Source organism: Zonotrichia albicollis, chromosome 1 (genome assembly GCF_047830755.1).
Source record: "Zonotrichia albicollis isolate bZonAlb1 chromosome 1, bZonAlb1.hap1, whole genome shotgun sequence".
Taxonomy (NCBI): Eukaryota; Metazoa; Chordata; class Aves; order Passeriformes; family Passerellidae; genus Zonotrichia; species Zonotrichia albicollis.
In genome coordinates this window covers 135,126,398-135,140,108 of record NC_133819.1, presented here as the reverse complement: position 1 = coordinate 135,140,108, position 13,711 = coordinate 135,126,398, and the positions used below count along the sequence as shown (strand labels likewise).

Genomic DNA, 13,711 nt, shown 5'->3' with positions numbered 1-13,711 from the left:
AGGCGGTGCCGGGCGGGGCGGCGCTGGCGGAAGCGCGGCGAGCTCCCGCCTCCCGCCGGGGTCGGGGGTCAGCCGCGCCCGCCGGCTGCGGGCGCCCATGGAGGATGGAGGGCTCGGAGGACGAGGAGCCGGGGCCCGAGGGGCCGCTGCAGCAGCTGCTGAAGCGGCAGCGCAAGGAGAAGCGGGAGCTCCAGGGTGAGGAGCGCTATGCCTGGCGCAGGGCGGGCGGGGAGCAGGCTGGGGAGCGGCGGCGGGAACACGCGGGGCCGGTTGGGCTCGGCGTCCCCGCTCCGCCTTCCTTCGCAGGAAGCCCCGCTCGGCAGCGCGGGTAGCTCGGAGGGGCGGAGGGACGGCGGCGGCTGTGGAGAAGGAGGGAGCAGCCCTGGCAGTGCTTTCGCAGGGGGACGAGCACGGCGGGAGGAAATGGTGCGTGCGGCGGCGGTGCGGCAGCGGTGCGGCAGCCGGGCTGCACTGCCGGGAGCAGCGCTGGGCGGGCGGGCGGCCTGCGGAGCTCGCCTTGCCCTGGCCTCGGGAGCCGTGACTTGATGCTGGGCCATTGGCGGTGATGTTCGCGGTTTGGTACTTTGATTTCAAGTTGAAAAAGGTGTGGTCGTTTAAGGCATTTTAGATTGAACAGCCTGCACAGAGGCTCTTCCTGCTCAGCCTGATACGTTTCTTCATTCCAAGTGCACTTGACCTGAACTGAATTTTCATGTCCTGTCCATCCATCATGAATGGTCTTACGGTGCTTCAGTATAAACTTGTAACACTTTGCGTCATTTGACCTACCCTATTACAATATATTCGTATAATTAAGGAGGTCTGATAGATGGATTCTGTTGAGTTTCATAGTTGTTATATCATTTTTGTTAAGCCTTTGTCGTTGCTAGTATGTTGATACGGCCTTTTCCTTGTTTGGTTTTTTGGTATGTAATGAAATAGGCCCATCTGCAACCTCTTATCAGAGGGTTAAAGAGGAAAGGACTCAGGTTGCATGCTGTCACTAAATCTGTAGGAACTTACTGTTTTGAGAGGCCTGTTCCTCCCTCAGGTTTGATTGAAATTGAAGAGGTGTAGGAAACAGGCATTGTCAGAGGTGGCTGGGGCGCTTGTCACCTTCACTGGGAGTGGCTGAGGAGCAGAGGGATTTTACCCCTAGAGAAGGTGATAAAGGCAGTTCTCCGCTACCAAATGGTGGGAGGGGTATCTGCAAAGAAGAGTCCTTTTCTTCCCAGTTGGGAGAGGCAGATGACTTACAGGTAGGTACGTTTGCCTGCTAGTAAAATACATTCCTGGTATCTGCTTTGATAAGTGTTTACCAGAGACCAAAGCTGTTTGTGAGAACTAACACAAGGTGTATCTCAGCCTCTGAAAATCCAACACCTTATCTGGTTGATGGTACTTGTCTCCACAATCCCCTCCTCCCTTTTCACCACCCATACTCTCTCCTGTGTATTTGTGTGTGCCTTTTATGTTCTGGATTCCTTTCTCCTCTATTATGTTAATTTTAATGAACAAAGCTGCTTTTCTGTCATACTCAGCTTATTCATCTGTGGGGCTGAATGCTTAACATAAATCTTTCAGTATAAGCCTCTTCCTGTCTCCCTTTGAAAAGTTTCATTGTCATTGCCATCATATTCAGCTCAATTGGGTCAGTCAGGGATGAAGGACAAGAAAATGTACAGGTGATGAATAGCAAGCAGGGTGTTAAATAATTGCTGATATAACTCTAAAACAGTGAATACAGAAGTGACAGAGGTAGGGGGAGTGTTCATTTAGGAACACATAAGAAGAGAAAACTATGGGGGAATGTGGTTCTAGTTTCTACTATGTAATGGATGGAGCCAGACTCATCAAAGTATAGAGGATGGACTAGAGACACGGGCTGAAGAGCAACAAGAAAAATCTTCATGGGAAAAATAAGGGAAAATATTTTCATAGCAAGAATCATTAAATTTTGGGAAAAAAGTTTCCCAGAAGGGTTGCAGAATGCTCATCCCTGCACAGTTACCTGAATTAACTTCAGATGCATCTGAATTGGCATAACCTGATGCAGCTTTGAATTCAGCCCCACTTTGAGAAAGAGGTAGAACTAGGTATCCATTCAACACCATTTCTAACCAAAGTATTCTGTGATTTTAGAAATGAAGCATTGACTTACAGCCTAGAAATACTTAGGGGCTTTAATCAAGTTAAGATTTTTTTTTCGATACCCATTTGGCTTTTAGAAACTTTGTCTTAAGGATGGATAAACTCAGTTTTTAATTTTAGTCTGCTGAGTAATTAAAAAATTATGCATTTTCCAGTGTGATTTGATATTTTGATGCCCACATAATCTTTCTCAAGGCAACAGCCCAAAGTCTGCTGCATTGATGAAGTTCATATGTGTTTTTATTAGTAACCTGGCATAAGTTTTTCTCTTCTTCGGAAAAAGAAAGAAAAGAAAAGGCAGTTTACATCTTTTAAGAAAAAATATAGGCATTTGGAAAATGTGAAGATTAGAACCAGCAGTCTCACAGCTAAACTATTAGACTAATTTGTTGGTGTTTGTAAATTACTTTTTCTGTATGAATTGCAGTAATTTTCTGCAATGATCATAGAGTATATATTAAGAAATAGTGTTTTATTACACTGCTTCTCTAACAGCAAAAATTCAAGGCATGAAAAATGCTGTTCCCAAGAATGATAAGAAGAGACGAAAACAGCTGGCAGATGAAGTAGCCAAACTAGAGGCAGAACTTGAAAAGAAGCACAAAGAGGAATTGAAGCAGCTGAAGGAAGCTTCACCTGAACAGAATAAGGTAGGTGCCCTAACTTCACCTGAAGTTGTACAGGTACAATTTGTGTTAGGGCTTTTTTAACTTTTAAAAATTCTAGTGAAATAATACTTCAAAGCAGTTATCCTATTCTTCGCACTATTAGTAACTCTTTGCAACTTAGGAAAGCTTTAGCTGTTACAGTAAATGGGCAGTGCTAGAAGGGGCTTGTAACAGTGAGGGATTTTTGTTGTTGAGCTCTTTTGAGAGAGTGGCTTGGTTGCTTAAAGAGTCCCTGTAAAAGATATTTCAAAACAGGTTTAATATAAATTTGCAAAAGCATGACAAAGTTTGATGGCAAGATTTACTCTGGTACTGAACCCATGGATGAGGCATACAAGGAAAATCATTATACAAATGCCAAGCTGTAATAGAAATTAAACGTAGAGTAAGGGGAAAGGTGCACCACCACAAGCAGTATTTTGTGTTGCTTTTAAGGCTACATGGGTAAGTCAGTTATGTTAGAGAATTATGTTTTTAATGTACTGTTGTATTGCCTCTCTGGTTATCTTATGTGGACTACTAAAGTATTGGAACCTTCAGCAGGTGTTTGACTCATCCAGTATGTTTTGTCTTGCAATTTTGTCAGCGGTGTGACTGATCTTTTTGTATAGCTCATACATTTACTGAGTTAGGTTTGTAATTTTCTTGAGAAGTTTCAACTCTCTTTTTCAACTCCTGGTTATGCTTTGATAGAGAGGATGGACCCTTCTGCTTTAATTTTCACAGAGCTTGCTAATGGCTGTTTGGATACCTCTTAGGCTGGTGTGGTGAGGAAAGCTTTTCCTTTCAGCCTGTAAGGAGTGTTCACCAGTGTGTTAGAGAACATACAGCTTAAATTTGAGATGCACATAACTCTCAATTCTGTTGGGACTGCAGAAAAGTGACAAAGTGCAAGACAGTAGTTTGGGATGTGAAATACTTTGATGGCCTCTATGCTATACATGGATCTTTGTGGTTAAACTTCTTGAAAATACCCTGGAAGAAAACTTAAAATTGTTTCAGAAGATGCATATCTTTGTTTATACTAATGAGAACATTTAACTTTTTTTTTCCTTTTAGACAGATTCCATAGCTGATGGGGTTGCAAATATAGAGCTTGAAGGAGTAGAGCAGCAGACTCAGCATCATCGAATATCAAAAGCACAGAAGAGGCGGGTATGACTTCATGTTAAACGTTTTGCAAATAACTGATTGATTATCTTCTGCTAAACTTAACTGTAATAGCCAAAGGTAAACGTTTTTACTGGGGACATTACCTGGGTAATTCTGTATTGATGCTGTACCTACTGGATGCCTTGAGAATCTGTTAAACTGCTGCCTAGAGATATGTAAGGATTTTATAAATAATTGTACTTCTCTACCCTCAGCCGTGAGCCGGGTATCAGAATAGGTCAGGAAATGGGAGCCATAAAAAAAGAAATTATGTAAAGCAAATTATTTTTAAAAGAATTTCACTAAAAGTATTTTCAAAGAAGTAAAGTAATTGAATTAAAATACTGTGCGGAAATGATGCAACTAGTGGTACTTTGCACATTTAACGAAAGAACATCAATACTGCAGAAATTCTGTAAAATATCAAGTTGTTAAGAAACACTGCCTAATGTCCTGTTCTGTTAGGCTTAGATCTGGTTAAACATCACATGTTGTGATGGATTAGCATTCTTGTTGTACCTGCCTGAATATTGGGTCATGGCCAGGGGAACACTGCTGTATTGCATATTTCATCCCCTGTTAAATGATCGCTACAAACATGTTAAAAGGATCTTTATAATTCATGCTACCATGTCTAGGCAAACCAGGAACTCTGGTCTAGTTTTCCCATATTCTTATTGCCTAAACCTGTCTGGTCCTGATTTGTGGTGAATTTTAAGTATGAAAATGGACAGATCATTCTTCGTACTGCTTCCTTGTTTATTTGCTTATTTATTTTGGTTCTTGTTCCCATGTTACATCAGCGTGAACTTAGGAAACATTCTAGGAAAGTAATTATTTTTTCTATTATTACATCTCTACTAATATTCTCTACATGCATTCTTATCCATCCTTAGGTTAGGAGCAGTCTTTTATGATGTAGAGTACCTGTCCTGAGGGAGTTTCAGTTTCATGGCATGAGCTCCGTGCAGTCGTATACTTAACTGGTAGATCTCACACTTCTTATGAAAGAGCAATATTTTCTGATGTTTAATTAAGAGTTCTCATACTTGAGTGTTGAAATAGTTGATCCTGAAGAAAGCACTATGATTAATAGACTTTATGTAAGTGTTGTAAAGTGTTATTTTGAATGTTAATTTAATTAAGATTTCTCTTGTCATATAATTTTGGGTGTGGTTAACTGTGGAGGCAGTTGGGATATATTGGTCACTTAGCATTTGGTGAAGTTTGGGTTTACGAGGTCTCCAAGATCAGTCTGAGTCAGGTGGTACTGATTCAGACAAATATTTTATAGGTAGGAATATACTGAGAAAGCATTGGAAGAGCTAGAAGCAAGCACTAAGCCAAGAACAGTATGGGCATATTCTAAATTTTAATATTTGATGTAATTTTTGTGTGTTTTTAATCTAAGGAGAAAAAAGCTGCTTTGGAGAAAGAAAGAGAAGAAAGAATAGCTGAAGCTGAGATACAAAATTTAACTGGTGCTAGACATCTTGAAAGTCAGAAACTTGCCTGCCTATTGGCAGCAAGGCACTTAGAGATTAAACAAATCCCTTCAGATGGCCATTGCATGTACAGAGCTATTGAAGATCAGCTCAAGGATCACCAAAATTCCTGGACTGTTGCAACTCTGAGGAGCCAAACAGCAAAGTATATGCAAAGTCACTGTGATGACTTCTTGCCTTTTCTTACAAACCCTAATACTGGAGATATGTATAGCAGAGGTAAGATTTTAAAAACAATTGTAACTGTTTCTGATAAATCTCAGTCTCAGTTACAGCTTAGTTGGGACTTTTATGGTTTTTGTAACTTTGTTACTTTATTGTGTTCCATGGTACACAGAATTATGATCTACTATGAAACTTGGTACACCTGGATCTCTAATTAAATATATATTTTTAAATTAATCTAGGAAATATTATTCCCCATTGGAAAAAAAACCAGAACAAAACAGAACTTGCTGGTTACTAGATGGTCTGAACTAATTCTGGGATGTGATTTTGTTATTATAAACAGCTTGTCTAGCAGGTTGGAATTATTTTCTTGTCACGTTTTATATTGGTATTTTCAATGTACACAGGAAAGCTGTTAAAAATGGGTGTGAAATTCAATCAAATCTATTTTATAATAGTTTTAGTGTGAAGTAACAGTGTAGGCTGAGTCAAAACAGAGTTTATGTACCTCTTATTTGAGCAATATATGATTTATTCATTATGCCTTGAACACCACAGAAATGACTGCATAAATTTCATTAACTTAATGCTACATTTGTTTAATAGGCATTGCTGTGGATTTCATGTGGTCACTGGGTGCTGTCTTTCCCATGTTGACAGAGATTAATGTCACAGGTTAAATGTGTCCCAGGAGAATACTGAATAAAATTCTGCACAGCAACAAGGAATTGTGCTTTTCTGTTATAAAGGAAATGAATGAAAAGTCATTCTGAGCAGTCTTCAGAAAATCTGAAGATTCTTCTTTCTTAAAATCTGTAAGGTTCAAAAGCTTGAGGGTTTGTAATTTACAAACTTTAAACTTGGTATCTGTAGAACAGGATCTGAAAAGATTAGCTATTTACAGAGCAACTATTAAGAATAAATACTTCAGAGGTTGAAAACAAGGCAGCTAATCTGGGAATTTAAATAAACCCTAGCCAATTGTTTTCCTACATGCAGTTGCAAGATTTTTAAAACATACCTGACACCTGGCTAATTTAAGAACTAGATATACTACTCACTGTCACATTCTTTTCTAAAGTTTCTAAACATCCTCTGAAACTTAACATGAAGGAAACTGTATGCAATTTCATGTGTGTTGTTACCTGTTGTTCTCTGAATAAAAAAATTAAAGTATTACCTGTACTTCTTTTTTTACTCTTTTTCTATCCCTCTCTTCAGTCTGAAATTTTCTTTTCAAAGCAGAATGAGTCTGGGTTGTTTTTTTTTGACAACTGTTTTTCTCTGCTTTTCTTCAGTGAACATATGTATTTTCCTTTATAATGTGTTTGTACTTTTCTGCCTCTAGTTTGCACAATCAGTGTTTTTCCACAGTTGCTTGTTCTTAACCAAGACAAGTACTAATGTTGTCTTTTCCTGCAGAGGAATTTGAGAAATACTGTGATGATATAGCAAATACAGCTGCATGGGGAGGTCAGCTGGAAGTAAGTATTGCGTTGATAATTTTTATTTGTGAAATTCTGAAGTGGGTGAATACACCTTAAAAAAGGGCTTCTTTAGAAAGAATACCTGAAGGCATAAGGAAACACAGTCATAAATAGCTTATCAAGAACTTTTCCTTGTCGTTATAGGTTGTTTTCCCACCATCTTTCTGATGGTGCACCACTGTTCTGATGTATTTGGCAACATGCAAGTTAGTGAATTCTTTTGGTATAAATATCATTAGAAAGACTGACACAATGAATGGCGTGTATTGTTAAGTTGCTGTCATGGAAATGAGAACTTGAGCTTCAAAAAATACATATTTATTTTAGTTTGTCTTATTTTTTATGAGAGAAAATTTAGCAAATTAATGAAACTAGCCCAGTGTATCCTCTAAACAATGATTGAAGCAATCTGTTTCCAGTTAAAGTTTTAAAAGTTAAAATAATTTTGCTTATTTTAATAAAGCATAATTTCTGAAAATATTTCTAATGTTATGCTTGAACTGTCTGCTAAAATGAAATGTCTAGTCTTCCTGTCTCCTACCTACATTGTCTTTATTCCTATTAATAAATTGTTTTTGCCTTAAAGCTAAGGGCTTTGTCACACATTTTACAAACACCTATTGAAGTAGTGCAGATGGATTCTCCTCCCATTGTTGTTGGTGAAGAGTATTCAGGCAAACCAATAACACTTGTGTAAGTATGCAATTTTATCACTTAATTTTAGTGCACTTATTTCTGTAACAGGGCTCAGCTTTGATTCTCGTCTGCTCTTTTGTTTTCTGTTACACATCTGATGTTGATACACTGCTTGAGTAATGGTTGTGCAGATCAGAAATTGTTTGTGATTGACACACTTACTTTGGAGAAATTGTAATTAGACAGTGTCTGATGTGTATCAGTCACTGATTTAGAGAATGCTGCAAGGTCATTTTACCTGGTAAATGCTTACAAAATAATAATGACATTGATACAAGATGGAGAAAACTTTTTTCCTTCTTCAGGGTATTTGTCAAGCTGTGCCTATAAGTCACCAGAATTAAAACTTGTCTTTATTAATACTCTTCTGTGTAATGATCCTATATATTTTTGTTGCTAAAACTTGGCTTTATTTCATTTGTCTTCCAGTGCTGTTACTGTTTGGCATGATGTATACTTTTTGTTGCACTGAACAGTATTTCTGTAACTTTTTTTTTTAGGTATATGAGGCATGCCTATGGATTAGGAGAACATTACAATTCTGTGAAAGTTCTAACAGACACTGCTACAGAGAACAGCAGCTAGCATACAGAAGTTGTATGTTCACATGGATAACAGTTGCATCGTGATGTGTTGGGCTCCAGGAAATTCCCAGTAAGACTGGAAAGTAAATGGCATGGATTAGAAAGTGAAAAAAAATAAAAAAACATACAAAATACAAGACCCTGCAAGGTTTGACTATAAATCAGACATGGCTCCTGATTTGTAACAAAACCAAACCAAAACCACACAACAATATTTTGAACTTATTGGTATTAATTATGTTTAGAAGATTTTCTGTAAAATGGTGGCTGTGTAGATCAGGTTTTTTTCAATAGAGCTTCCTCCCAATACTGCAGAGAAAATATCAAGTGGTAAAAATTTGTTTTGGTTAATCTGCATTTCTGCTGAAAATTTTAGGTTACCTGAAGGTCTCTGTTCCATTATTTCTGTCCGATTTTCATGCTAATGGAAGAGTTCAGGCATTTGAAAGAACTGATTGTATTTTGCTTGTGGAATATTATCTGCAGTGTTTCTGTAGTCCTATTAGGATCTAATTTCAACAATGTAGTATTGATTCCCTTCTTTATTTGGGCAGAGAAGATGAGGAGGTAAATCCAGCAGCAGAATATCTTGGCTTGGCTGAAGGAATTGCACAATCTTTTTAAAGACTTCCATGTAAGATGTTTACCAAGGGTCTATGTAGGGGGTTTTTTGAGTTGGCAGTAGGAATCCAACTCTTGTGCATTGTTATTTATGACAGTACATGACTGCACTGTCAGTGCAAGTTAACTGCACTGTTCATTCTCCATAGTCTTTCAGCTGTGCATTTCAGTGAATGCGAAATCTTCAGAGCTTCTCAGTGTCCTCACTTGAGGTACTGAAACTCATCTGAACTTACAATTTCTGGATCTGCTGATCTAAGCACTTTGTCATCTAAAGTGTGATGTTTTATAATGCTTAAAACAGCTGGTTGCACACAAGCTGTAGAAATTATCACCTTGGGTTTTATCAGTAACCAAAGGTGATCTGGAAAAGAGTTAAGTTTATTTTAATTGCTTCTTATGATGCACAGAGACTTGAAAGGTTTTAATATGGCTTGACTTTTTACATTAGAAATGTAGATTGTTGTCTGTAAATGTGACTTCAAAATGAGGAGCATACTGAAACCAAAATTTTAATGCAGATGTTTTTTAACAAGGGATTTTGTTAATTTTTAAAAAGCCTTAGTCAATAAAAGTATTGTATCTTACTGCTGCTGAGTTGGTTTGGAGAAAAGTGGTTCATGAAAAGATTAAACACCTTTGCCCTGGTTTGAGGATTATGACCTAACAGTGTGTATCTTGTAGTCCTTCAGTAAAGCTAGCCTGCAGACTTACATTCCTGGAACTTAGAGAAGTCTGCTCTTACTTAAGAGGGAGATAAGTGATCACTTTGTGGGTCAGATTATGTCTGGATTAAAGCACTTTGAGAGGGAGTAAAAAAATACCAGATAATTACAGCAAGAGTTTTTGGACAGCAGTCTTTAGGCTGGTGCCTGCCAGGAAAACAAAGTATTAACCAGATCAGGAGTTTTTACATTCTTATTTATCTGTTAAAGTGTAATAAATATAGCTGGTTTATGTACCAAATCAGCTGGCTTACTTTAAAATTTGATTGTATAAAATGATGGTTTTAATTTCAAAGAAAAAATAGGATACAACAGCATGGAAACAATGTTTCTATTCATAATGCCATTAAAAATTTCACTAAAAATAATAAAAAGTACTCTTCTCTGCATTGCTTAGAATTGATGTGATATAAAATGTACATGCTGCATTTTATAGATACACAGTTCTTTGGTTTATTTGGGTTTCAGTTTTGTTTGATTAATTCAGAGAGAAAAGATGCCAGAACTGGGGAACACCTGTACCAAGAGTTTGTCATGTTGAAGATGTTTACAGTTTGTATAAAGTTAAATAATTTAATATAGTGAGTGAAAGATCCTTGCTTATGCTGTATGGGACTTGCCAAAAAGTAATAAATTGGTTTATTTGTGGCAAATCTTGTTTGGGTCAGTTTTATTTTATACTCAAATGTTCACTTATTTCCTAGTATAAGCTTACCTGTTTAAGTTTTAGGATCCTATTGTAATAGGAATTCTAAAACAACTGATTGTATTCAGGCAGACAGTGCTTCACTCCGTATGAAATTAAGTTGTTTTTGAACTGAATTTATCCTTTGCATTTTAGCAGTTAAACTTGTGCTCTTCTGAAAAACTGTATTTGAAAATCCTGTTGAACTTCTGGGGTCTTCTCACAATTTAGCTTCTAACTTTTGTCAGATTACACTTTTCTCTGCACAATAACACTATTTACTTCAAGTGTGTTTCAGTAGCTTTCCTTGCTTTTATCTGTAATTCAGTTTCTTCAACTGCTATTTCTTTTAAGGAAAAGGGTATTTTTGGGGTATTTTTTGCAACATTAATTAAGATTAGTTGCCAGCAGGAATACTCACATGAACAGGGGGGAAGCTGTCTAGTGGTCTGCAGTAAATTGTGTACAATATTCTGACAAGGAGGAACATAGTTGTTGTTGAAAACAGCGGTTACATGTGGCTCTTAGTGCTTGTCCTTGTCCCCTTCACTAACTCTGCAGCAGTCTCTGCTCTCCTGTCCAGTTTTGTGGGCTGCAGGCAGCCCCAGAAAGGGGTTGGAGGTGGGTGGCAGCCAGAAGGAGTGCAGACCTGTCATAATTTATTTAAGCAATAAATTAATTATTAATTTGTTATTTAGATAGTAAATTAGTTCAAGAATTTTTTTTTTAAAGAAAGAAATTATATAAAATGCAATGAAGCAGTGATGTCCCTTGTGCACTTTTGTATAGTTCTCATAACTTCTTGTGTTTATGTATATTAAAATATTGCACAAAGCTAAAAAATGGAGCTTTTTTTATGTTGAGGGTGGCAGAGCAGTGGGACAGGCTGCCCAGAGAGGTTGTGGAGTCTTCCCCTCTCTGGAGACATTCAAAACCCACCTGGTTCCTGTGTGACCTGCTCTGGGTGACCCTGCCTTGGTGGGGTGGTTGGACTGGATGATCTCCAGGAATCCCTTCCAACCCTAGTGATTCTGGAAGACACAGTGAAGAGGGAATTTGTTCCACAACCACTTGCTTTGAGGCAGAATTGTCAGTAGGAACACTTTTTGCCTCTTCTCCGTGCTCTGTTCTTTGTAACAGGCAATTGAACAGGGGCTGTGATGGGCTCCAGGAAAAAAAAAAAAAAAACCCAAAAAAAACAGTGCTGAAATGTTGGGTGTATGCAGAACACATGCCCTCTGCTCCTGTGACTCGACAAGTAAGATGTGCTGGCAGCAGCGTGACTGGGGACATCTGCAGCTTTGTGGGATGGTGGCTGCCCCTCGGCTGGGTTATGCTTGAGTGTAACGTGAATTCCAAGGGTGGGAATTCCTGGAGCTAAACGCAAGGGTGGCGGTGTAGTCGATGGGGTCGGGAGGGGCCCTCCCTGTGGCAGTCTGGGCTGTGGGTTTTGCCCAGGTCCTGCCCCGGCAGCGCTGATTGCCTTGCAGCTTGCAGACAGCGGCGGGGTGAGCACAGGCAGCGTCCCCTGCCCTGTGTGGTGGCAGTGCACACACGGAGCTGGGCTCAGGGCGCTCCTGCTCTGGCCCTGCAGAGCTGTGCTGCATTAGTGCCATCTGCAGGGCTGCAGCCACATTCCTGCCACAGGAGCCAGTGATGGATGGCCCGGAGATGGCCTGAAAGCTTTGGTGGGAGTGGGCATCAGAATGTCCCTTCTGCATCATGGGGGTGCTTTGGGCTGTCATCTGTCATAGGCCACGGAATTGCTGCAAGTACAGCTTTCTATTTTTAGCCCTTGAAACACAGCCTGCCTCTCTCTGTCTGCCAGTGGATCTCCTGGGATGTATTTATGAATGATGTATTTATTTATGCCTGTGTTTGTTACTTAATCTATAAGAAGTTAAGCAGACTTAAAAATAGGATCTGAAACACAGAAGGCATTTTCTCTACTTTCCTTGGCTTCAGTGAGAATGCTAATCCACCAATTCCTTTGTTTTGAGCAACTAATAAAAGCAACAGATGGTTGCTTTTATTGATTGATCACTAGAGGCATATGATAGATGAACTTTTGAATACAACTAAAATCCAACTGCCTCTGTATGTTAGAAACAGTTATATCATAAAAAGAATGATTCATGCACAAAAATATTTGGTAAAATTCAGAATAAACTGATGTGGTCTGTGTTGAAGATTAAATAAATACGTCAAGGTGTTAATTGAAAAGCTTTTTTCTATTTGCAAGTTAGAAAATTTGGAGTGTATAAACTTATAAGCAGATTAAAAAATATTCCCAGGAGCTGTATTTTCTGCAAAGGCTCCCTGAACTTTATCAGTTCTGCAAATGTTTTGTCATGATGTATGAAGGAGTTAGATACATTAAGAAAATCTGACATGCTGTGTTTGTCCAGAAATGAAAACCTTCCAGATGTGAGTAATGCTGTTTTATTTTTTATTGCCATTTTTTCCTTTTCTTTTGAAGGATAGTATTATGAAAACATTTGAGCACGATCTCTTATTTGAAATTATTATGTGAATCATGAAGATGCACATTGGCAATTGCATACTGGAAGGTATATGAATATTCTTTTGAGAAAGCTAAGGATGTGGAGATTTTAAACAATTCTTTAACACACATATATATATACACACACACACATGTCCTCTAAATTCAAAATATGAATAAAACTTTAATAGTATAAATATGCGATAGTTTGTCATTAATTCCTAATAAGTCTCCGTTGAGTGGGGAGTGAGGGACATCCAATGAGGAACTATTTTTCTTTTATCTGTTTGCAGAATGTTGGAGCACAAAACAAAACAGGGGCTGGAGAATGTAATGCAAGAATGCTTTAAATTCGAGTTGAAAAACTGCTGTTCAGTAAAAAACAATGAAGATACTGTTAAGGAAAATTATTCTCCTGATCTTCCAAACCTTTACATTTTAGATTGTACATTTTAGTTGTGACAATCAAGCGAAAATTTTGTTTGTTTTTAATAGAGAAGAAGGTGGATGTCACACCTCTGATAGAATCTGCAAAACTTGAGTACATGCTGTCACTTATTTCTAAAAGAACTTTAGCTTTCCTTGTCTTAACAAGTAATATTCCCCCTCTTGTGGGAGGACACATTACAAAAACTATGATAAGGGTCTTTTTCTAGTTAGACCATTTGGGAATTCTGTTATTTTTCATGAAACATTTTTGATGCTGTCATAATTATCCACATAATTGCTATGTCCTGCTTATGCCTGGCTGAGAGCCTTCTGTCTA

General features: G+C 38.4%; 1 protein-coding gene across 2 annotated transcripts; it reads left to right on the top strand.

The window, feature by feature from the left end:
* Positions 1–13: 13 nt before the first annotated feature.
* Positions 14–11,168, top strand: OTUD6B (OTU deubiquitinase 6B). 2 transcript variants are annotated; one of them, XM_005479520.4, is made up of 7 exons: positions 14–195; positions 2,647–2,801; positions 3,879–3,974; positions 5,383–5,695; positions 7,067–7,128; positions 7,718–7,824; positions 8,328–11,168. In XM_005479520.4, the coding sequence occupies exons 1-7, from the start codon at positions 105–107 to the stop codon at positions 8,410–8,412; spliced, it is 909 nt and encodes a 302-aa protein (XP_005479577.1). In that variant the 5' UTR covers positions 14–104; the 3' UTR covers positions 8,413–11,168. The 2 variants fall into 2 exon arrangements, with proteins under 2 accessions (XP_005479577.1, XP_026654060.1); XM_026798259.2 differs by lacking the exon at positions 14–195 and adding an exon at positions 288–426.
* Positions 11,169–13,711: the final 2,543 nt, after the last annotated feature.